The 24,255-nt window shown below is 58.6% G+C and overlaps 2 protein-coding genes across 8 annotated transcripts in view; one reads left to right on the forward strand and one right to left on the reverse strand.

Moving 5' to 3' along the window:
- PGS1 (phosphatidylglycerophosphate synthase 1) overlaps positions 1–423 on the forward strand; it is a 37,780-nt gene extending 37,357 nt beyond the window's left edge. For 3 of the 7 annotated variants that reach the window (XM_073236015.1, XM_036997455.2, XM_073236018.1), the window contains exon 9: positions 288–422. In XM_073236015.1, the coding sequence (XP_073092116.1) occupies positions 288–311 (24 nt within the window). In that variant the 3' untranslated portion in view covers positions 312–422. Of the gene's footprint in view, positions 1–287 lie in introns of all 7 variants that reach the window. The other 4 variants (XR_005055644.2, XM_036997447.2, XR_012130924.1 and 1 more) reach the window with 2 other exon arrangements.
- Positions 1–24,255, reverse strand: part of DNAH17 (dynein axonemal heavy chain 17) — a 127,430-nt gene that overhangs the window by 2,634 nt on the left and 100,541 nt on the right. Inside the window, exons 61-78 of the mRNA XM_073236021.1 lie at positions 23,560–23,767; positions 23,166–23,281; positions 20,878–21,070; positions 20,344–20,579; positions 19,678–19,800; positions 18,044–18,248; positions 17,347–17,511; positions 17,033–17,173; positions 16,675–16,845; positions 15,177–15,299; positions 12,854–13,047; positions 9,778–9,926; positions 8,830–8,957; positions 7,935–8,162; positions 4,937–5,128; positions 1,896–2,075; positions 1,363–1,545; positions 282–464 (exon numbers count right to left, since the gene is read on the reverse strand). Of these exons, the coding sequence (XP_073092122.1) occupies positions 282–464; positions 1,363–1,545; positions 1,896–2,075; positions 4,937–5,128; positions 7,935–8,162; positions 8,830–8,957; positions 9,778–9,926; positions 12,854–13,047; positions 15,177–15,299; positions 16,675–16,845; positions 17,033–17,173; positions 17,347–17,511; positions 18,044–18,248; positions 19,678–19,800; positions 20,344–20,579; positions 20,878–21,070; positions 23,166–23,281; positions 23,560–23,767 (3,118 nt within the window). The remainder of the gene's footprint in view (positions 1–281; positions 465–1,362; positions 1,546–1,895; positions 2,076–4,936; positions 5,129–7,934; positions 8,163–8,829; positions 8,958–9,777; positions 9,927–12,853; positions 13,048–15,176; positions 15,300–16,674; positions 16,846–17,032; positions 17,174–17,346; positions 17,512–18,043; positions 18,249–19,677; positions 19,801–20,343; positions 20,580–20,877; positions 21,071–23,165; positions 23,282–23,559; positions 23,768–24,255) is intronic.

Consider the following 24,255-nt stretch of genomic DNA (forward strand, 5'->3'; position numbering starts at 1 on the left):
GGAGCTCCCACTGCGTGTCATGAGTCATCAGGAATGTGGGCGCTCCCACCATGTGTTGCGAGTCATCAAGGGAAGGTGGTTTGACATGGAGTGTGGGTCTGGGTGGTGCCTCTGCAGATACCCTTGGCGGAGCCAGCGCTTCCTGCCGGGGTGCAGCCTAGGTGACCTGTGGCCTGTCTGGGGCACCCACAGCTCTGGAGCAGGGAGCACCGTGGCCTGGGCTCTGTCCAGCCAGCTTCCCAAGTCGCACCCGGGCCCGGCTGACCCGCATCTTTTTTTACCTTCAGCCCCAGGTTCAGCTCCTTGAGTGACCGGCGCATCTCGTGGGTTAGGATGTTCATTCTCTCACATTCTTGGAAGGCAACCACCACATAGGGGGTCTTTTCAGCAGCCTTTGCCATAATCTCGGCTATGTTGAATGTCTCCGGGATCCTCTCCAGTATGTCATCCAGCACCGCTTTCACCTGGAAGCCAGGCCCCGACGAGCCCCCGTCACCGCCAGCAGCAGCCCACCCTCCGCCGGGCCCAGGGGCAGGGAGCACCGCGGAACAGAGCTGCCAGAAGGTGAGCCTGGAGGTGCAGCCACACGTTTGATGAGGGAAAGGGGACCGTGGCCCCGGCTTCGAGTGTTCTGGCCCCGCTGTGAAGGCCGCCTGGCTGTGGCCGTGCGAGCACCATGGAGGCCTTCCCGAGCGCACGGGCCTCCCTCCGCTGTCACTTCCCCCGCTGGTGGCCGTGGCAGTGTGTCCTTGTCCTCTGGGCCGTCTGCAGGGAGCGTGAGGAGTGGCCCACCCAGGGACAGGTTCACCACTGCCCCTCAGATTTCTGGCTTCAGTCATTAGACTGAGGAGAGGTTCTGGGCTCGAAGCACTGAGGCCCTTCCACTCCAGAACTGGGCCTGCTTCCTGGGAAGCCCAGTACTTCGCTGTGTTCTAATAGACTGTGTGCACACTGTGTTACTGAGTGCCAAGGAGCTGATGCCAGCATGAGATGGCAGGGGTGACCCAGAATGTATCTGTGCTCCTACGCTGAGGTCTTCAGATTCTTTTGAGTTTTGTTGGGATCTGCCCACTGTGCCCATCTAAGCCCATCTGGAGGGACTGTTCTAGGGTGTGTGGGGGTCCTGGAAGAGCCACCCTGGGGTTCCCTTACTCCCAGGGGGAGGGGGGCAGCAGGCACTCTCCAGCACCCAGCTGGCGGCATTGGAAGGCTCGGGGAGGGAGGCCCCAGCTGCCCCCAAGTCTCTCTCTAGGCCTGTGGTGCTCCGCCCACCTTCGTGCCATGGGGACCTGGGAGCCGGCTTGCAGGTCCCTCTGCCCACCCCAGGCTCTAGGCCCCGATACAGACATTAAAGTCTCCTGCCTTCTCCTCGCGGGACGCTCCTGTGCCTGCTCCCGAGTCGGACTCTTTGGGCTGCATTTCCAGGACAGTGCGAAACAGCTTCTCCGACGTGACTGTCAAGAAGCCAATCTCAGCATTGGGGTGCAGGCCGTACAGGTAGGGGCTCTCGGGGGGCAGGTTCTCGTCGATGTATTCATGGTAGCCCTGAAACGGGGTGGTGGGTCAGCAGGCTGCCAAGGCAAGGCTGGGCAAGCCGGCACCATGTCCTCCATTTATTAGGCATTCCTACCAGAATGTTCTGCCCGTCTTGCCCTGTATAAGCCCCGCTGTTTCCTGACCGCCCCTGCTGGGCTGCTCCCTTCTGCTTCCAGCCCCTCCCCGGAGGCTGCATTTCAAGCCTCCTTACTTTGGTTGCCTGGCTTCTTGCTTCATCACTGATACTCCATGTATGATGCAAGGTGGGGACCCACAGGACAGCATTGACTATGCCCCTGTGGCAGCAGAGTGAGCTCACGGTGCATTTGGTGTGGCCCCCAGGGAGGAGCGCCCCTCACCTTGTAGTCCAGGCTGGGGGGGATCTGAAAGCCCGGGGCCAGCAGGGTCCCCCCCTCCAGCATCTCTGTCTGGAGGTACTCCGCCAGGTACGTCCTGCAGAGCCGGCGGTCCCAGTCATCTGTGATGTGGCCGCCATACATGATTTCCCCAAAAAGGTAGCGGAGATCGTCCCAGGGCACCTTAGGAAGGTGGGACACGGTCAGGGAAGGCCCCTCCACTTGGTCTGTAGGGCCAGCTCCCCAGGAGCTGCTCTGCCAACCCCCCTCCTTTCTCTCCCACCAGTCTGCGGGGTTGCTGTTACCCTCAGTCACTAGGCCTCGCCTCCCCTCCCGGCACCCTAGACTGCGCTCCCACTCTGACCTCTAACCAGGCCTCTGCCAGCGCATCTGCCCGGTCCTCTCTGTGCCCACGCTCAGGCACATGGGACCATCTGCGCTTGTCCCTTCACTGTCCCATCAGTAAAAGCAGTTGAGTTCCACGCTCAGCAGGCACTGACTCCAGGACAGAATGGGGTCCTGTTGGTCATATCTTCAGAACATGTCAGGTGGTCCTTCCTTTGGACCCCACTGAGCTGGCCTGGGTCCCTGTTCCCACGTTCCTTCCTCCACTTCCAGAGCTCATAGCGTGGGGGCCTCAGAGGACTCTGTGGCGCCAATAGCTTCCAGTCAGTATGGCTCCTGGGCTGCAGGGACAGAGGCCGCACTGAGCCCTCTGCTGCTCTCCCCTAGCTTCCACGTCGCGCCCTCAGCCTGCATGCCTGCTGCTCTCCATCCTTGGGGGCCATCTTCTCCCTTGGTCTGGTGTTGGGAAGGGGGCCAGCCAGGTCCATGTCCCAGGCCCACTTGTGAGGGTGGCAAGACGCAGGGCTGGCAGGGAGTGTCAGGGTGAGGGATTTTCACCAAAACAAGGCCCAGCCTCCAGTGCCGGCTCAAAGGCCACCCCTCCACAAAGCCAGGGGTGCGTTTCTCATGCCCCGGTGCATGGCTGTTCCTCTGGCATAGCGCCATCCAGCCACAATGTATGGGCAGCTATAGATGCCGTTTCACATTTTCTAGCAGCTGCTTAAGGAAAAAGGTTGTTCCAACAGGTAATCAGCATAAAATGATTAACAAGGTGTTCATGGTACTGAGCCTTTGAGATCCAGGGCGTGTTTCAGCTCTGTTGGAACTTGCTGTGTGTCACGCGTGGCCGGCAGCAGCTGCCAAGCTGGGCCAGGCCATCGCTGCCTCCGCGTGTCTCCTCTGAGGGTTGCTGCTCCCTAAGGGTCGCTGGGCACTTCTGTGATGTGGCTTTCCCAGGGCCCTGTCTGGCATTCACCAAATACTGGCAAATTAGAGTTAACTGAATAAAAACCTATTCATGTGACACTGTCTGATTTGGCCCCATGCATTTTTACTCAAAACACCAGTATTCCCTAAGTGGTCATTTGTTGACCTGAAGTTTTCTCTCTGCTGGGTCATCCTGGGTACAGGCTGAGCTGCCATTCTGCATGCACTACGCTTCCTGGAGGGACAGCGTCTGCGTCCCTGTGAGGTCAGGCTGCCCATGGGTTGGGGGGTCAGTGGGACCAACCGCCTGGGATGGATGCCATGCTGACCCCACACCTGCCAGGTGGCGTCCCCTGGAGAGCTTGTCAGAGATGCCAGGCCTCCCCTGAGAGGGTCGGGGCAGGCTGGTCTGTGTCTTTGACAAACTCTCTGGTGTGGAAACACTGATCTGTGTCAGTCAGGACGGAACGGCTGTGGGACACCGCCTCCCCGGGGCCTGAGCTTGCAAAGGGGGGGGGTCACACCAGTGCCGGCCCGGCGCCACAGCCTCGCCGTAGCTGCACAGCAGGACGTGGGTTCCTTCGTACGTCATTCACCTCCTACCCACGGGTCACCAAAGCACACGGTGTACGCTCTCAGGCTGTTTCTTACCCGACTTGGCTTCTGTATGTGTGTGTATAATGGAAACGTTTTTTTAAAATTCTAGCAAGACTGTTTGTCCCACTTGAATCTCCCCAGAGAGAAGTGCTCTGACGAAATGACATGATGATAAACAATTCTTCCATCTGCCCCCTTGCGTTTACTTATTGTGTAAGTGTCAGAGGACAGGCTGCCAGCGTCCTCCAGCTCGGACCTGCAAACGGACACTTGCCCTTCTCCCGGGAGGAGCTGGCTTCCAGCTGGTTCTGCCCTCCTGCCTTCTCCAGGGAACCAGGAAGCAGCCATCTGGGCTCAGGCTTGGGTGGTGGTAGTCCTGGGAGGCCGTCTTCCTCTACGGTCTGGGCTGGCACCTGGGTGGGGCGGCCCACTCTGTAGGCCAAGGGCCAGCTGGTGTGCGATATCACAGGTCTTTGGCGGTGGTCCGGGTTGGCCCTGTCAGACGTCTTGGGCTGCCCGCGGGGAGCTGGCGTGCAGGTCCGTGCAGGCCTGTGCTCACCTTCCCCTGCGCCGGACTCGCCCACGCTGTGGTCACGGCCTCCAGGCCATGTGATCCTCCTCTGCGTCTGCAGACGGGCTGCCTGGGCCCTTGTGGCCACAGACAGTTGCTGGAGGACGCTGGCTTTCTTTCCAGGTCTCTGTAGCTGTTTGCACATCACTCTACACACTGTGATTCTCATTCAGAATAAAGGCACATTCCTGCCTTTACAGGAGACTTTTGGCCCTTCCCTAAACCTGGGTTCTGTCTCCAGACACTGACAGCCTTGGTGAGGCCTGCGGCTGGGAGGCTCTGCCGTTTCCACCCCTGGCTCAGGCTGCCCAGGGTGCCAGGTTTTCTCGGGGGAGATCCCTGTTCAGGGGCAGGATGGGCAGATCCCCCAAGATCCCTACTCCCGTGGGGTGTGGGAAGCAAGTTGCCAGACCCTGGCCCCACAGGAGGTGGTACCCAGGGCAGGATGCTAATCCTTAGGTCAGGTTGCTGGGGTCACCTGGCTCATGAAACCTATTCAGCATCTGTTCAACACCCAAGGACAGAGGGAAGGAGGGAGGGAGGGAGGGAGGCAGGCAGGTGCACCCGGCCCGGGCCAGGGGAGCAAGTGCCGTGTGCGCTTCACCTTGGTGTTGGCCTCCAGGTAGTTGTGGAGCACGTTGATGGAGATGGTGAGGTCCCCATTGTTGAAGGGGTAAGACCTGTTCCAGCCCTGGGCCCCGAACTTGCGCCTCTCAGCCACCACAGCGTGGAAGTAGCACAGGGCGAACAGGATGCACTTGAACTCCATCTCCTTGGAGCACATCTCCAGGGTGTCCTGCGGGACACATGCTGGGGGCAGGGGTCACAGAAATCCCAGCAGATCTAGAGTCCTGCCTTGCCAGCTGCTTTGATGGGGGTGGGGGTGGGAGGGTAGAGGTGGGCTGGAGGTAGGATGGGGGTGTGGGTGAGGGGTTGGGGGGATGGGAGTGGGGTGGGGTGGGGGTTAAAGCCATGGATGGCTCTGAGCTGGGGGAGGCCCAGACTGCAAAGGTAGGAGCAGAAAATGCTTTCTTGTCCTTGTTTCTTTCAGAAATGCAGTTTTATCACGGAAGAATTTATTATAAGTTATTGATACTGCATCCTAATAAAATATTCTCAAAAGTACAGGCCGTTTCAGAACCTGCTTAAAGAGAAATGCTCCTTTGCAATTATCAACATTCCTCATCCTTGACACATAAACTGTGTCCCAAACTCTAAAAACAGTCAGGTCTGGTCTTCCTGTCAGGGAGGGGTGCTTAGCAAACCCTTCTTTTAATGGCCCCAGGGAAATGCAGATGCAGCCAGGATTCTGAAACCTAGATCCCTGGTTTGTGAGATTTTGATGGATTAGTCTTTGCTAAGTGGTGGCTCCTGCACAATAGGGGCTTCTGGAAGCTTCTCTGCCCTTCCTCATCTGCTCAGCACTGACTAGGAGTACCTTTGGGCCAGGTGCTCTGCCAGGGGCCACAGGCACAGTGGCCAGAAAGCCAGACGAGAGACAGACGTCAAATGGTCAGGAAAAAATGCCAGAAGAAAGTATCAAGAGAGGCCCCAACCTGAAGTTCCTATAATCTCTGACACAGGCTGGAGGCCCCTGTGCGACATGGACAAGGAGGGATGCAGGTGGGGCCCCCTCACCCTGACACTCCCTGCAAGCCCTGCGTCTTGCCACCCTCACGAGTGGGCCTGGGACATGGACCTGGCTGGCCCCCTTCCCAACACCAGACCAAGGGAGAAGATGGCCCCCGAGGATGGAGCCTGGTGGGCACCAACTCCTGCTGCCTCCAGAGTTCTCACTGGGTCACTCGCCACCGGCTTCCAGGGCCTCTGGGGTGCGTGATCATGGACATGTCCGAGGATGGCCTGGGTGGTGCCAACCACCACCACCTCTTACTGTGACCACTCCGGAAGGCCGTGTGCCCTGAACTCGGGAGGGTCGGCTCAGGGAGCAGTGGGCCAGCCTTCCTCAGGCCTCCCCTGGCCAGGCGGTGCCTGGAGCCCCATATTCTCACATCCGGAGCATCCATCAGGAGACCCAGAACCTCTCCCCAGCCCCCTCGGCTGCCCGGAGGCCTCAGCTGGCCCAGGGGGCCCCCACGTGAGCAGCAAGCTGTTCTCCAGTCTCAGAGGCTCTGGTACATTCTGTCCCCACCTCTGCACCTGGCCAGCCTCTCCCTGCCCCTCAGGTCCCACCGTCTCTGCCTTGGCACCTGCCCCAGCTAAGCAAAATACAATTCAAAGGAGAAACCAGTCATGTTCTCAGATTCACAGCAATGTCAGATTGCTACAAAATCCACTGAAGGCCACCTCCAGTTCTGTTCATATCTCAGGGAGGCTGCAGCAAATGTCTCTGGGACCCGCTCCGCCCGTGACCTGGAGGAGCAGCGCCACCCTGGGGCTCTGAGCGTGTCCCTGCATCTGTCCCACGATTCCCATTCCCGTGAACAGGGGCACGCCCACGCCAGACGGCAGGCCAGTCGCCCATATAATGGGTCTTGGTCTCGTCCTGTCGCCTGTGCCGGCAGTGTCCTGGGCACACCGTGCGTGCTGTTGGGGGGAAGCCGTGAGCTCTGCACAGGGGCTCTCCTCCCCTCAGCTCGGTGACTCCACACTCTGGCCTTGGTGGGCCCTTTAAAGGCCAGTAGGGACTTGTTAGTTGATGACTCAGATATTTTCATACAGGTTTTTTTTTTATATTAAATAAGCCAGATGTTATAAAGAAGTTATGTGTTATTGGCACAACATGCTCCATAAGTAGACCTTTGTTGGGTGCTGTTGGAGACGACAGGGTTTCTTCCTCAAAAGGTTTTAGACTACAATTGGGGGAGTGAGCATGTGTACCCAGAAAGTTCTGGTATAGAACAGGAGATGGTCAGATGCCCAAAGAGAGAATACAGATGCTAGGGATTTGCAGAAGGGATCAAGGCTGCCGGGGCAGGCGGCGGCCTGGGGGCTGTGAGGCCTGGGAGGGAGGGAGGAGTCGTGAGTAGAGACCCGGCAGAATGGGCTGCACCAGCACCCGTCCTGTACACCAGGTAGCCTGACCATGCTGTTGCAGCCTTCCCACTGGAGGGCGTGCGGGGGTGTGTGTGCCTGGGGAGGAGGGAGGCCTGGGCATGGAGCCAGTGCGCAGAGCCCAGCACAGGCGCCTCGCCTGCAATGGCCTTTGCCCGGCACCATGCCTCCTGAGGGGTGGAAGTAGGGGCCTGGGAGGTACCACGGCTCCAGCGCGGCTGACTGACGGTCGGGGAATTGCCCTAGGAGCTGGCCACTTCCTAAGGACAAACCAGGGGCCAGGCTGTGTTACCTGCACCAACTCGCTGGTCATGAACCTGATGGTCGATATGCCTTCCTCTTATAAAGCTGCAGATGGTGGAACCCCCCGCACCTTGAACTGTCTGCGTGCTGCGCTCTCCTTCAGGGATACACTGGTTCTGCCGTGTGTGTGCGCTTGTGTGCTTTGCAGGAGGTATGATCGGGAGAGCGCCAGTGTGGGGTCCCAGTTCGCAGTCTGACCCACAGCTTGCAGCCCCAGAGATTCTATTCCTGCATCTTGAGGGGTGCTTGGGCCAGCATGCGCGCAGGAGGGGAAGCCGCCTTACCTGGGTGAAGAGGTCCAGGGCCTTGTGCAGGTTGGCGTGCATGCCTGTGGGTGGCTCGTTGGTGATTTTGATGGCGTTCTCCAGGATGCCCTGGGGGATGATGTGGGACTCGGGGCTGGGGGCAGGCTCGGCGCTGATGAACACGCGGTAGTCCTGGTGGCTGCTGATGCTGTACTGCTCCACCTTCTTGTCCAGGGTGCTCAGCCACCGGGCCACAAGGTGGATGTTCTATGGCCAAGACCAGGGCCTGGCACCCACACACCCCTTCCTGCCCTGGCAGCACCCACCTGCACCCCTCACCCTGCTGTCCACCTTCCCGGGTACTGGTCATGCTGGATAATTTCACCCAGGCAATGAAGTCAATTCTTGTGCTCCATTAACTCAAGACCCCCAGCCTTCCGGTGAGTCCCTCCTGCCCTCCGCCAGTGGAAGGCTGAGATACTAGGGTTTGTACCCCTCCTGTCAGAGGTTTGGATACCAAGAAATGATTTGAAGCTCAGTCTCCATGTGGGACCGGGTGGCTCTGTGCATTGAGGTCAGTGTCCCCTTTGGGGCCTGCAGAAGGAGGTGGTCCTGGAGGACCAGGGCTAGGAGAGGCCACGGGGTGGGGGCTGGTATGGATTCACCCCAAACGTGGAGGGAGCACTTCTTGGGGTCACTCTCTCCAAGCAAGGAGGAGGGGGAGGCTTTGTTCACTCTGGGGGTTTGTTTCTAAATATCTCTTTAGGGGTCAGTCCCCAGCCTTTCTCCCCATTGAGGAATCCACGCTTTCCCCTGAGCAGTGGGGACCTCACACCTCTGACTGACCAGGCATCACTGGACATGGGGGAGCCCCTGCCCCTCCAGCAGTGGCTGCAGGGCCCCAGCCTGCCCCAGGGCGCGGTGCCCCCCATACCTGCAGAATGACCCAGTGCCCCATCTCCGCAGCCACATCGAGCGCACTCTCAGCCACTGCCTCTTGTCCCTGCCCCAGGGACACGTTATGCAGTTTCCCGTTGTCTATGGTAAATCCCAGTTTTTTCCCTGAAGGAAAGAACAGGCAAGGCCATGGGGTTGAGGCAGGGGCAGAGGCTGAGGCTCTGCGATCCCACCTGGGGATGCAACACCCTCCCTGGCTTTTTTATTGTGGTAAAATACACATAACATCAAACTTGTCACTTCCAAAGCCATCTTAAAGTGAACAGTTCGGTGACATTCACAGTACTGAGCAGCCGACCATGTGGCTCCGGAGCGTTTGCACCCCCGGGCGGAAGTCATCCCCGTGCACTAGCCTCCTCCCTTTTCCCGGCCCGGCAGGCACCGGTTCACTGCGTCGGTTTGCCTGTTCCGGACATTCCGGATAAACGGAGTGACCCGGGGCCTTGGGGTCTGGCTTCTCCAGGGCACGTTTTCGCGCTGCCTCCATGTGGGGGCGTGTCTCGGCCACGTGGTACCCGCTGTGCAGATGGACTGCAGTTTCCTCACCCTTTCCTCTGTCTGTGGACGTTGGCTTGTATCGACCCTCTGGCCATTGTGAGCGGGCATCCCTGTGAAGTACTTGTTTGCACACCTGCTCTCAGCTCTTCGGGTGTCTTCCCCAGAATGGGGCTGCTGGTCCCGTGGTGATTCTAGTCTATCCTACCGAGGACCCACCAGGCGGCATCCATGGCGGCTGCCCATCTGACATGTGCCCCAGCCTCCACTTGCTGTCCCTCTGCCCACACCTGCCATTTTCTGTGATTTTCGTAACAGTCATCCTTTTGGGGGCAAGGTGATGTCTCGCTGTGATTTTGATGTACGTCTCCCAGTGACCAGTGACGGACACACACCCGTTTCTGAGGACATCTCTTGTGGCTACACTTACCCAGGGCTTCCACGTCTTTCAGGGGGTCAACCCCCGGGGAAAGGATGAAGAAGATAGGTGTGGAGGGGCTGCTCTCCTCGTAGGACTTGGAAAACTCCATGCTTCGGCCCTCCACGAACTTGCTGCCCATCTTCTCCTCCACGAAGTCCCTGGGAAGACACGCCCAGGCAGACCCATGGGTGAGGGGACAGGGCGCTGTGACCAGTGGCTTCACGGTGGACTTTGCTAAGCAGGGAAAGCTCTCTGGTCAGAAAGCAAAGTCTTAACAGGGTTTTCCCCTGTGCAAGGGAAGGTGTGGGGTGTGCGTGCTCGGCCATGGTGCTGTTGCTCCAGCACCCTCTGTGCCTGGGGCCCTGTCCCGTGCCCTTCCTCGGAGCAGCCTACAAGCACGTATAAGTGAAGCAGTCCAGCCGCCTGCTGTGTCCCCGTTTCCAAAGCACACTGGCCAATGGGGAGGGAACACAAGCATTGTAGGTGGCCGCACCTTAGTACCAGGCGGCCCGTGGACCCTCAGCCCTCAGTACTTCTCATGAAGGGGCCCGTATTCAGCGATTTTGAGCAAAAAGGAGGATGTAGGTTGGTCTTTGCATCCCGGGGATCTTTCCCTGCCCGGAGGCTGGCGGGGAAGGAAGGGAGTCCACATCATGGTCGTTTGGTGGGCTTTAAGGACCATAAAACGTGGGTCATCAGGAAGTCACAGAAGGAAAATGGACTTTGCCTCCACACCTCTCTTTACAGAAGCATTCTCTGGTCCAAGCCCTGAATGCTGGGGGCAATCAAGGTCCCTCTTACAGGAACTCAAGAGTTGTTTGGGGTAACTCTGGACGTCAGCTCTCTGGCCCTCACCCTTGGTGCCGATGGCTGAGCTTACTGTGTTCTGAATGAATCAGGAGCTAAAATTGGCAAGATTTTAATGTCCAGCCTAGTCTTTGAAAGCAGGACCATGGCAGCCCCCAGGGAGGGGGCCGCCCATCCCTGAGTGCCTGGCTCTGAATGTCCTGAGCCTCCAGATGACCTTCAGATGGGCCACCCCACACCCTCTGATTCAATGGGGTGTCTGCAGCCTGGTGCCGGAGGGGACTTCCCACTCCCTCAGGACTTTCTGGGGACACCTCTATCTGGTATTTATCCCCTGCTCTGGCCTTCACTGGGTCTGTTTTTTCCTGAATCAATACTGACCACAGGGGTGGGAGAGGGTGGGAGGGGTTGGGGGTGGAGAGTGGGCACTCCTCCCGAAGGCCTCCAACTGAACTCCATTCCAGCCTTTGGAAGCAGCTCAGAACAGAGATGCTAGGACCCGTATCCAGGAAGGACTTCAGCAATGTACCTGGTTCTGCCCTGACCGGGACTGTCACTAAATCAGCATTGCTGACGATGGTGCGGGACACAGGCATTTTCTGGGAGTGGATTAACGCTGCACAGTAGCGGATGCCTGGTTCCAGCCCGGCTCTGTCACCCCCAGCGCTGTGTCCCTGGCTCACCTGTCAGCTCCCCAGTGCTGACAGAAGATCACTGGGGACGTGTGAGCAGCCCAGCGGCGGTATTTACGCCTCAGAAACCGGCAAGAGCTGCAGACCAGAGCTGTTTGTGTAGGGACGGTGTGCCAGCGCCGGCCCCACCATGGCACGGCCTTCACAGTCGGGCCTGCGAGCCTGGGGAAATGAAGGTCCCGGCCTCGGGGCTGGGCGTGAGCTGGTGCAGGTGGGACGCTTTGGTGCCTGGCACGCTATGTGCCCTTGAGGAAAGTTTGCTGTTTTTCCCTCGATTTGAACTTGTTTGCTTTTAAGCTACACTCCCCCTGTGTACTTAGGGAGCTGAATGGGCCCTCCTCCACATCGTGGAAGTGTGGCAGAGCACCGTTTGGGTTCCCCTGGGGCTTGGGGTCACCCGCAGCCCCACCAGGGGCACTGCTGCCCCAGGCCTGTGCTCATGGCTTTCCTCCAGGCCTCCAGGGCACTCGGGTGCTGACTCTGATGCGTGCTGGACACGCTCCACCCCAAGGCAGGTGACGTCCCTGGTGCAATGGCCAGGTGTCCGCTGCCTTTGATGACTTCAGCACTGAGCTCAGGACCGCGGTGGGGATTTCTCGTTTTGCTCCGCTCCCTTCCTGCACACATCCTGGAGCGCCCCCTGGTCCCTTTCCCCTTCGTCACAGGAGAACAAAGTAAACAGAAATGTCTGTGAACAGCCCATGGGTGCAAGTCAGGCCTGTTTGTCAGAAGGGATGTTAGGGATGTGGGCGTCTCCAGGAAGCGCGGCTGCTGTCAGGCTTCGAGAGCAAATGAGAAGCCAAGACCCGGCGTGGCCCGCAGCCCATTGCACTGCCCTGGATTCAGGGCCCACCTGTCCTACTTGGTGGGAGGCTGGGGGCAGCCGAAACCTCTGCACCCCAAGAGAGGGTGGATGGGACGTCACAGATGTCCACCCTGGGGACCTGCTGCAGGAGCTACGGGATGTGCTATTCCTGGAGCCCCTGGGAAGTGACAGGCCCGACCGGGCAGTGAGTGGCTAGGGGAGCTGAAAGAGCACAACTGGTTTTCCCATCACGGATTGGTTTCAGGTCCAGAGAATCGTTCATGAAGTTAGAATAGTTCTCTTGGTAAATTAACCCAAACTGACAAAAATAAAAGATTTCCTTTAAGTCTAGCCGCTGAGAGCATGAAGGACCTGGGATGCGGACGGCTCTGCTGTTGCGGTCTCCCTACACCTCCTAAAAGGGCTCTGCGGCCCCAGGGGTCACTGAGGCCCACACTTTTTAGTCTTGGAGGCTTGCATGGGTATGTTTCCCCATCGTTTATCCCGGGCTTCCCTCCTGCTCAGGCCAGTGGGAAGTGAGGGGGCCCCCTGACCACTTCCCGGGACACTGAGAGCTGACGAGAGCTCAGAAACAGGATCTGCGAAGCTGCAGACAGGGTGGCCCCGGGAGCCCCACGTCCTCCCCCTGTGAAACGCGACAAAGTGGCCAGTGGCGGAGTGGCACGTGCCCACACAGTGCCCGCCTGCTGCCTCGGAGGGACAGGATCGGACAGAGCAGCGCCCTCCGCCCACCTCCGGCCCCAGAGGGCAGCACGCTCACTTGATGGCGTAGGTCATGCGGTCCGGCCTCAGGCACCTGACCATGCACAGCTTCTGCAGGGCTGTTTTGCTCTTCCACTCCTTGGGGAAGGTCTCCTTTTCTGGGGCTTCTGACTCCACAAGCTTTTTCCACCTCTTGGCTGATCCTTCGATGTCGCTGTCCAGGTTTTTGAATTCGTCCATTTCCGAGAGGGCCTAGGGGCAGAAGGCCCTTTCAGCTCCCCCCAGGCTCCAGGGGCACCCTCCCCCAAACAGAGCCATGGCTCTGGGAAAAGAGGCTGCGGGGCCTGGCCTGTCGCTCAGTCTGCACGCCAAGATGACAAGAAAGTGGCTGGGAACCCGGGAGGAATCTGATCTGGGGCGTGACTCTGGGTTCTGGAACAGGGGCCATTCTCATCTCAGGGGGCTGCCTTCTTCAGGTCTTTTTGAACTGAGACCTTAAGGGCTCCTGAGTGTGTGCCCAGGGATCTGAGGAGTAGCTGTGATACTGTGCTTCCCTGTGTGCAACCCGTGTGTGTAAGGCTGTGTGCAGGGCCGTGTGCAGGTCATGTGCAGGTCATGTGCAGCCCATGTGTGCAGGTCATGTGCAGCCTGTGTGTGTAGGGCTGTGTGTAGGGCTGTGTGCAGGGCCGTGTGCAGGTCATGTGCAGCCCATGTGTGCAGGTCATGTCCAGCCCGTGTGCGTAGGGCTGTGTGTGGAGGTCGTGTGCAGCCTGTGTGTAAGGCTGTGTGCAGGGCCGTGTGTGCAGGTCGTGTGCAGCCTGTGTGTAAGGCTGTGTGCAGGGCCGTGTGTGCAGGTCGTGTGCAGCCTGTGTATGTAGGGCTGTGTGAAGGGCCATGTGCAGGTCATGTCCAGCCTGTGTGCGTAGGGCTGTGTGCAGGGCCGTGTGCAGGTCATGTGCAGGTCATATGCAGCCTGTGTATGTAGGGCTGTGTGAAGGGCCATGTGCAGGTCATGTGCAGCCCATGTGTGCAGGTCATGTGCAGCCTGTGTGTGTAGGGCTGTGTGAAGGGTCATGTGCAGCCCATGTGTGTAGGGCTGTGTGCAGGGCCATATGTGCAGGTCATGTCCAGCCTGTGTGCGTAGGGCTGTGTGCAGGGCCGTGTGTGGAGGTCGTGTGCAGCCTGTGTGTAAGGCTGTGTGCAGGGCCGTGTGTGCAGGTCGTGTGCAGCCTGTGTATGTAGGGCTGTGTGAAGGGCCATGTGTAGGTCATGTGCAGCCTGTGTGTGTAGGGCTGTGTGTAGGGCTGTGTGCAGGGCCGTATGTGCAGGTCATGTCCAGCCTGTGTGCGTAGGGCTGTGTGCAGGGCCGTGTGTGGAGGTCGTGTGCAGCCTGTGTGTAAGGCTGTGTGCAGGGCCGTGTGTGCAGGTCATGTGCAGCCTGTGTGTGTAGGGCTGTGTGCAGGGCCGTGTGTGCAGGTCATGTGCAGCCTGTGTGTGTAAGGCTGTGTGCAGGGCCGTGTGTGCAGGTCATGTGCAGCCTGTGTGTGTAAGGCTGTGTGCAGGGCCATGTGCAGGTCATGTGCAACCCATGTGTGTAGGGCTGTGTGCAGGACCATGTGTGCAGGTCATATGCAGCCTGTGTGTGAAGGGCCATGTGCAGGTCATGTGCAGCCCATGTGTGCAGGGCCATGTGTGCAGGTTGTGTGCAGCCTGTGTGTGCAGGGCCGTGTGTGGAGGTCGTGTGCAGCCTGTGTGTGTAAGGCTGTGTGCAGGGCTGTGTGTGCAGGTCATGTGCAGCCTGTGTGTGTAGGGCTGTGTGCAGGGCCGTGTGTACAGGTCGTGTGCAGCCCGTGTGTGTAGGGCTATGTGCAGGGCCTTGTGTGCAGGTCATGTGCAGCCTGTGTGTGTAGGGCTGTGTGCAGCGCCATGTGTGCAGGACATGTGCTGCCCATGTGTACAGGTCATGTGCTGCCCATGTGTACAGGGCCGTGTGTGGAGGTCGTGTGCAACCTGTGTGTGTAAGGCTGTGTGCAGGGCCTTGTGTGGAGGTCGTGTGCAGCCTGTGTGTGTAAGGCCGTGTGCAGGGCCGTGTGTGCAGGTCGTGTGCAGCCTGTGTGTGTAAGGCTGTGTGCAGGGCCGTGTGTGCAGGTCATGTGCAGCCTGTGCGCAGGGCCATGTGCAGGGCTGTAATGGACGCTGTTATATTTGAATCGGAGAGCAGAGTTCCCTGGGAGCAGGCAGTCCGCCACTCCCCAGCCCTACCCCATGGGCCTCATTTTACGGAAGGTCACACCTAGGAATGCCTTGTAAACATCTCCGGCGTGAGCAGGAAAGGCCCAGCAGTGGGGTCGAGCAGATGGTGTCTAAATTTGAACACCAACCTTGATGCCGCCCCACCCCTGGTGCTGCAGGAAGTCCACCGGTGACACGACGCCGGCCTTGAATGGGAACCTCAAGAGGAAGTCCAGCTCCACTGGATTGAGCTCTTTCTTCATGGACAGGACCTGAGGGGACGTGGGGGCACGCTTAGATGGTATCCCCCAGCAGTGGGGTGGGTGGCCAACAGCTCTGGGCGGGTAGCCCTGGTCAGGCCAGGGCTGGCCTTGCCCGCAGCGAGAGGCGGTCCCCCCCTTTTCGGTTGAAGCAGAACGTTGTCCTCACCTAACGTGTGTGTTTTAAGTTGTGCTAAAATACACATAAAATTTACCATTTCAACACTATGAAAGTATAAAGCCCATCAGCATTTAGTACCTTCACTCTGTGTACAGCCATCCCCTCTGTCTAGACCCAGCCTGGGCACCCGCCGCCATCTACCCCGTCTCTAGGTTTGCAGGCGTCTCCCAGAAACGGACTTCTAGGACTGTGCCCTCTTGTGCCTGGCTTCTTCTACTCAGCCTCATGTTTTCAGGGCTCACCCACGTTGGGTCATGTGTCAGGGCTTCGTCCCACCGTGGTTGAATGCAGGTCCGTCGCGTGGAGACACCCTTTGTTTATCCATCATCCATGCCAGGACGCTTGGGGTGTTTCTGCCTTTCGGCAACCGTGCATGATGCTGAGTGTCTGTGAGGTTTGTTTGGACACCTGCTCCAGTCCTTTTGGGCACATACATCCTCTGGGTCGTACTCCATGTCACCTTGTCACTGGTGCATGCCAGCTCTCCGGGCCTCCAGCAGGCTGGCATGGTCGTTTTGAAGCACTTGTCTTGGACAGCCTGCCTGGCCCCTTGTCTCTGTGGACGGCAGGGGAGCCGGGGAGATGGGCAGCGCAGCCTCCCGGAGAGGCACCCACAGGCCTTCACAGGCTCCACACAGGGTTTTCTCCGGCGTCAGACCCCTTTTTTTTTTTTTTTTTGGTCAAACAGAACGTACTTTGGGACTGAAAAGAACACGTCCTTCCCTGGAACATTAGGGGGCGCACCAGAGCACCAAGGAACTTCATCCCAACACCCTCTTAGCAGAGTGAGAAACTCATAGTGAACCCCGGATGCAGAGCCACATATAAAGGAAACCTGAATTGCAACAAAAATCTTAGTGTTTCAGCTGATCTGTAGAAACAAGAGAACTATTCATGCATTAGCACCTTTATTTCCACACCGAATCTAATCCTGCGTGTGCCGTGGGCTGGCCACTGACATGGTGGCACGGCGCTTCTCTGTGACCCTCCAGCCGAGTGCCCTTTTGGGGGCTCCCACGCCAACCCCTTCCTGCTGTCAACTAGGAGAGGCTCGGCACGTGCCGCGGTAATGCAGATTCACCAGGCACCGGGAATCTTGTTAAAATGCAGGTTCTGCATCCCCAGGTCTGAGCAGGGGCCCAGGAACCTGCATTTGCGGCAAGGACCCACCAGCGCACCACACTGAGGAGTGAGGCCAGACGTTACCTGAAAGGTGACCTGTGCCAGAAATATGAGTTTGTCCCGCTCGAAGAGCCCGCGGGCCGTGTACGTGTAGACGGAGTAGGTGATCTCGTCGGTCAGGTTGACCACCCGCTGCCTGACCTCCTCAGCCGGGGCGGTCTTCTGGATGGCTTTCTCGAACACCACGTTGAAGGCCTGCGGGAGGGACACAAGCACGTGGGGGCTGCAGGGCTGCCCGAGGTGGGCACTGGTTTGTTCCTGTGGGGACCTGGGGCACCAGGGGAGAGCCCCTCCCCGCGGCACTGGCACTGCGCAGCCCCCAGCTGCTGGCTCCCACTGCCCACCCCGTCCACAGCCCGGACCCCCTGCCCCCAGGGGGCACCTTGAGCGAGAACTGGTAGATGGGGTTGATCTTGTCGAGGTCGCTCAGGACGAAGTAGAGCAGGGTTGCCCTCTCTGCAGCGGGCCGGTAGTTCTCTCTGGCCTCGTTGATTTTGATTTCTGTGATTCTTGCTTCTTGCACCTCAAAGCAAAAGAAAGGAGACTGAGCAACCCTGGGTGGACGTGCGCCGTGCCATGTCTCTGGGCTCCCTCTGCAGCTGTCCCGGGGGCTCTGGGCAGGGACCCATGCGCCTCTTGCTGCCCTGGGCCCCCAGGGACACTCGTGTGCCCCAGCCACGGGAGGCAGCCCCTTACCTTCTCCTTAATCTCACTGGCTGTGTGCTTGGTGGTTTCCAGATTCTCCACTAAGGCAGTGTCTCCCAGAAAGTCCCCTGAAGCGGCCGACAGACGAGCTAGCAGAGAATCTTCCAGCTCTTTCAGAACAATCTTAAATCCATTTTGAGACTTGGTGAGGTTTGCCTGCAGGACGGACAGATGCCCGTGAAGGGAGGTCAGTTGCTGGCACAGCCTTGCCTCTACAACCCAGGTGCCTGGGCCTTTCTGCAGCTGAGCCAAGGCCCCCTGACCGGGAGAAGGGCACATGGCCAGCCTGAAGGGACGCCCACACAGTGGGAGCCCAGGGCAATGAGGGGCCTGCCTGTCATGAGGTGTGGGGGATGCATGGGGCTCAGAACCTTCTAAGCCTGCATGTGTGGCTAAGACAGAGCAGGACACCCTCTCTGCAGCTGGCCAGTAGCTGTGACTGGTGCACAGGGAGCTGCAGCAAAGGCCACTCCAGTGGGGTGGCAGTTTGATGCTGTAGGGAGGTCAGGGCACTGCTGGGACTCCTGTTCTTTCAGGAGGAAGGGTGACTCATTCTGTTGTACAAAATACAGCTCCATGCAACAGGCTGAGGCGCGCTCAGATGCATGGGGCGGGTGCCCCCTGGGCCATGGCCACCTGCCCGCCTCCTGTCCCGGAGCTGGCCCACCCTGCACCATGTGACCGGCACCTTCAGCTGCTCCAGGTCCGGGCGCTCTTTGGCCACCACAGCAGCCAGGAGTTGGTCCTCGAGCCCGTCCCTGGTGACCAGGAAGTTGATCAGGGTGCACTGGGCCTGCATCTCGGGCTTGTAGTGTGGGTTGAAGTACTTGGTGTGCAGGATCAGGCGGAACTTAGCGTGGTACTCCACCTCCTTGTCGCCGATCTTGATGAATCTGGTGGTCAGTGCAGGAAGGGGTTAGAGGGGCTTCCGGTGGCAGGTGGTGGCAACACAACAGAGACTACCTATCAGTCGGCCCGGGGGCCCGTCCCCAGGCCAAGCTGCCACCTCGGGCCCTCCTCTGGTTACTGGGAGGGGACGTCCGTGGCTTCCCTTGCTCTAGTCCCCTTCTCCGGCCCGAGACGCGCCCACCCAGAAGATGAACCTGCCCTTCCTCTGGCTGGTTGGCTCACTCAGCCTGGCTGCATGTCATGCTCACCTGGGGAGCCAGTACAGAAACACTCTGCCTGGGCTGCACCCCAAACACCAGACAGACACCGACATCCCAGTTCAGAACACCAGTACATCCTGGAAGCTCCCGGGTGAGTCTGATGAGCAACAAGACTGGACCTTGGGTCTGTGGACCCACCGGGTAGGGGCGAGGGGGTGTCTCTCCTCCCTGGTCCCCAGCTCTGTTCTCCCCTCTTTCTGGTCGAGCTCACTTGGGGGCTCTAACTTCACCCCTTGGCCATCACCCCTCATGCCAGGCCCCTCCCGGAGTCGAGGACATCAGCATATTTACTTGCCACCTCTGTTCTGGGCCTCTGCATTTACAGGTGGCTCATATTAACTCTGATTTTACATTTTTAAAGTTGATTTTTTTTATATTAGAAAAGTAATACAAGCTCAGTGCATCAAGCAGTGATAGGATAAACAAAACGTGGCGTGGCCGTACTATGGACTTTTATTCAGCCGTAAGAAGGAATGAGGTCCTGACACATGACGTCCCCAACACAGACGGCCCCTGCAAGCATTAGGCGCAGGGCAAGAGGCCAGACAGAGAAGAAGCACGCCTTGTGTGATTCCATTTCTGTGAAATGTCCAGGATATGCAGACCCACAGGGATGGAGAGCAGGACGGCGGTGGCCAGGGCTGGCAGCTGGGGGAATGGGAGCAGGGGTTTCCTTGCGGGGGTGGTGACAGCGTTTGGAGCTGGGGGGTGGTGGCTGCACAGCATTGTGAGGGCACTAGATGCCGCCAGACTGTGTGTGCTTTCAGATGGCTCATTTTCTGTTACGTGAATTGTTACGTCACCTGAATGATATGTTATGAATATGTCATGTCACCTGAATAACAAAGAAATAACACAAGCTCGAGATTTGCAAAATGCATAAAAACAGGAAGAAGAAAAGTGTGACATTAAGGACGGCCCTCTGCAGGTTATCGCTTCTAAAATGTGCAGACGCCCCTAATGGGTACGTGGCCCCGTGACGAGGCTCCTTGGGGGGCTGGGTCCCTGCACACCTGCCAGCGTTCTGTTTGGAGCTCCTGCTGCCCACCGGTAGAGCAAAGGACACAGCCTGCACTGTCCCGCTGTGCACAGGCCACACCTTGCCACTGAGGGCTTCACACAGGTTAAGTTGTGGGGTGGAAAGGCAACTCACTTTCCCTTCTTAATTGTGTTCCTGCCCAGGAGGGGATCCAGCACAGGGTCCACGGTCTCGCCAATGTTCTCGATGAGCAAGATGTCCCCTTCTGAAATGGCCCGCTCAATGGTGTCCAGGTAGCTGTAGGCACAGCATGGGGGCTGTTTGACAACATGGGCCAGTGACAGCACACCATGTGGCCCAAGAGGCAGGCCTCACTGGGGCAGCGGGAGCACAGGGCTTCTGCATAGGTCACCCCTCGGGCTGTGGGGCTGGAGCCTCGCCACCGGAGGGGAAGGCTCACGGGTAGCCTGGTACAGCCACTGGTTCTCATCTGTGATGAGGACATGGACCACAAGGCAGAGGAGAGAGGAGGGAACGACCAGCCTGAAGCCTCTTGGCTGACAGGCGGCAGGAGGGACTTGCCCCAGGGGGGCCAGGTCAGTGCTCCGCTCCTGCAGGGGCAGGAGGCGACGGGAGAACAGGTGAGGGCCTGAGTTTAATTCTCTGCTCTGGGTGCTGCTTCCCAGGGCTGCCCACTAAAAGCGTCCATCTGTGGGCTCCAGTTGTATTTAAATATCCACCCATCTGTTTAACAAGTGTGAAGGGCCTACGGTGCATCTCCAAGCACAGCCGTCCAGCCAGCCCCGTCACCCTGCCCCACCTTCTGCCTCAAGCACGCACCTCTTCTGTCCCGGGCGGATGGCCTTCAGCGCACCCCCGTATTTGTTTTTGATCCACTTGATGCCCTGCAGCTGGGCGTCCACAATGAGGGGCCAGCGCTCCGTGTTGCATAGGATGGTGGCATTCTCAGTGGACATGCGGTCGCTGGGGAGGCCCTGGTTGTTCCAGGTGGCCACATCTGCATCGTCGGTCAGCAGGCTCAAGGGATCCAGACCTTTTGTGATGGGGATGGGAACCTGCCGAGGGCAAGCGCTCTTCCTTAGCGGGGGTGATATGGTCCGCCTCACTGCTCAACGGAAAATGGCTCTCTGCGGTTAGACAGTGTGCTAACTGGGCCACCTGGGAGAAGATGGGCATTTGCACCACCCTGGAACCCGCCCAGAAAGGATGCCAGCATCGGCCACGCGGGGCTACGGTCTAAACCCGGAAGAGCTGGAGCCTCACTAGCAGGAGCGAAAGTGAGGCGTGGCTGGGTCTGCCCTGCCAGGGACCTCCCTGCATTTCCTGAGTGGCCAGTATGACCATACCTCCTACCTTTAATTTATTTATATATGGGACCCAGAGTTTCTCCATCAGCTCATTGCGGTACTTCTTGGTAAAGTAGCCCACGTAGGAGACGAAGGCGGAAATCAGCAGGACATCTCCACACAGAGTGACCGCCTGGCCTTTGAAGTTCTGCACCGATTCAGCCCAGCGGATGTTTTCTGACGCTAATCCTCCCACCAGCCTAAGATGGGAGCTCCAGGTCAGTACGGGCAGAAGTTCGGTGGAAGCCAAAGCATTCATCCGGGCAAGTGCGAGGCCTGGGCTAGGACTGTGGGAGGCGCGCCGCCACCTTCCACATCTACGAATCTCTGGTGTTTCAGATCCTTACTTGGCTCAGGGGTTTGACGATGAAAATGCTTTTGGTGAAATTTCTGGGATTAAATGCTTTAGGGAGCAGAACTATGCTTCCTGGGGCACCGGGCGCACTGAGGTTCCCTCCCATCTGCGCTGATGCCATTCGACCATTTGTTCATGTGCTAAAGCTGCTGCCTGGTACCGCTGAGCACACGCTTTGGCTAGTGGGAAGTCCAGGTGGCAGCCACTGTGGCCACAGGATAGTGTGGCATTCAGAGGGCACCTGGCCTCCGATGGGTGTGCTTCTCAGGCCACTGGCTCGAGGACTGGTCCCTGACCCTAGGTGGTGAACTACGAGTCTGAGAACTTTGACATCTTGTTGGGAGTACGGGTTGCCTCTGGGCCCACTGAGGTCCGTGTTCAGCATCACCTGGGGGGCCCTGACTCTTCACTTTGATTTTCTTGGCAGGTGCGGTCAAGCCCCTGCGACCCACAGCATGCGTGATGCCCGCACCCCACTGGAGGCCCATCTCATGAAGCCTGGGGATCTCCTGAGGCCCCCACATCACGCTGCAGATGACCAGTTGGTGGCTGTCAGCCCCCTGGGGAGGAGAAAATGTGCCAGAAGCCACACCCCAGAACGGACTCCATCTGCTGCTTGGAGCCAGGCTCCGGGAGCCCCGTGCCAAGCAGTCAGAGGGAGCTGAGAAGCCTTGCTGTCCAGGAGGGCAGCCGCAAGCCACACGGGCTGTGAGCGCCTGAGACGTGCTTGGTCTGAGCTGAGACATGCTCCAGGTGTGAGTATACCTGGGCTCTCAAGGACTCAGAATGAACACATGCATGAAATGTTTCACTGATCATTCTTACAGTGATCCTATACTGAGATGATCAGATTCGGGGTTAAATAAAATATATTATCAAAGTCAAAATCTGTTTCTTTGTACTGTTTTAAGGTGGCAACTGGGAAATCTAAAATGACAGATGTGGCTCACGTCGGCCTCCCACCGGACAGCGCTGGAGTCCACATACAGCATGTGAACGGTTACATGGACTGGCCCTGAGGCCGCCTGGGAAGCCTGCACCCATCACTGGGGGTTACACCGGGGATCTGCCAAGATGGGCCTCTGGAGACAGTGTGACAAGCAGGTCTGGGCCACCGGGGGTTCTGCACTGCTAAACGTCAGTTTCCTGAGAGCTACGGCACACGCCAGGGTCCACCGGGGAGCATGACCATCAGTTAGACGTAGGCAGGAGAAAGGGGCCAGCCCATCACCAGGAAGATTCCCAGGCCGACCCCTGCGCCCTCCTTAAGTCCCCAGCCCCACAGTCAAGGATGTCTGCCTTATCAGGAGGTGCAGACAGGGACACCCAGATCTCAAGAGGCCCAGGACTGCGGGGCCTCCCTGAATACAGGGCATGTGCGCCATCTGAAGACCTTGTCTGAAAGTAACCCCACCTCATTAAAATAACATCTACATCTAATTAGCATTGTAGTTTTGGCCCTGCTGTGGGCCTTGCTTAAGTACTTATGGATAAAGTTCCTGGGCAAAGAGAAAAAGTATTATGTAGAGCTGCCAATCAACCTGTCAATCAAATGACGTAAGATGCAGGGCTGGACTTCGGCCATCTTTAGATAAAATAAGAGCCGCCCTAACCCTCACAGCAACGCTGCTCTGGTTCCCAGACAGCCGCTCTGCCCGTGTGCTGACGTCTACTTAATAAACTCCTGCCGTTTGAAACCGCCCTGTCTCCTGATGGCAGTCTTCCTTCCTGGGGGGACAGTGCGCCTGCTGGGAACCTTACCGGCTCCAGGCGGAGACCTTGGTCAGTGACGGGCAGTCTTATCGTGACCATCCGTACTAAGTGTGAGCTGAGACATCGCTGCCTCCACCCGGCTGCTTCCTCCTCCAAAGGCCGTTCTGCGGGCTCATCTCTTTGAGGGGACCTAAGAGACAGGCGGGTGCCTGTGGGGAGAGAGCTACCTGTTAGCCAGAGAGATCACCCTGTTGGTGGCATCGGCCTCTTGTTGGCACTTGATTTTCTCAGCTGTCGCTGTTTCAAATGCCGATGTCAGGTTGCTCAGGTTGGCATTGAGTTCCTGGAAGAGGAGGATGGAAAGGCCCTCGAATGGAGCGATGCCAGGCCTGCCAGCTCCCAGAGGGCAGGAGTGGCTGTGTGCACCGAGGGGTGGCCACCGGACAGGGCCTCCCATAGAGGCGAGGGCCTCGCGGTGTGACCCGCCCCTACATCCCACGCTGCTTAGGAGTCCACACCAGCAGGCCACACCAGCACCCTTTAGACAGAGGTGCCGACCAGCAGCAAGCACGAGGCTCCGGCATTTTACCTGGGAGTGTGTGGGTGTGGGTGAGCACTCACAGCGATCCTGGTTTTGATCTGGGAGAGCTTCTCCTGCGCCTCTGCCAGCTCAGCGTTCGCCTCCTCCAAGGCCTGCCTCTTGGGGGCCACGTCACAGTAGACCTCGTAGAAACGGACAATGTTGATGCACCAGGAGCACAAGCCTGCGGCAGCCGTGGACTTGGAGCGAATGAAGTCAGGGTCAAACGTCGGGTTGCCTTGGTAGGGCCTGGAGAGGGAACAGGTGCCGGCGTGGGCTCGGTGGGCCTTGGGGCTACGCGGCAGCATCTGCCAGTCTCCAGGTCCGCAGCGGTCTCTGCTGCGGCCCCCGATTCCAGCGCTGGCAGGGGAGCACAGTGATGACCTGGGGGGCATCTTAGTGATCACAGAAACAAGAAGAACAAGGTGAACAGGGCTCTGGCCTCTGAAGGAGGATCTGGGCGTGAAGGGAATGGGAGGAGAGATTTAAGGCCTATATTCCACATCAGGAGGGAAGCCAGCGCTTTTTTGCCCTCTCTGTTCCTGGTGCTCGATGCAGCTGGGGTTTGGAGAGGCTGCTACAGCCCAGAGGGAAGCCTGGGGAGGCAGCAGGGCCAGGGCTTCTCCCCAAGTTCCCATGTCGGGCGCTGAGCCGAGAGCTTCCCAAATGTGAGCCCCTGGCGCCTGCTCCCTCCTTGGCTGGTGCCATGGCCCGTCTTCCCCTGGGCCAGCAGGCCC

Source organism: Manis javanica, chromosome 4, assembly GCF_040802235.1.
Source record: "Manis javanica isolate MJ-LG chromosome 4, MJ_LKY, whole genome shotgun sequence".
NCBI lineage: Eukaryota > Metazoa > Chordata > Mammalia > Pholidota > Manidae > Manis > Manis javanica.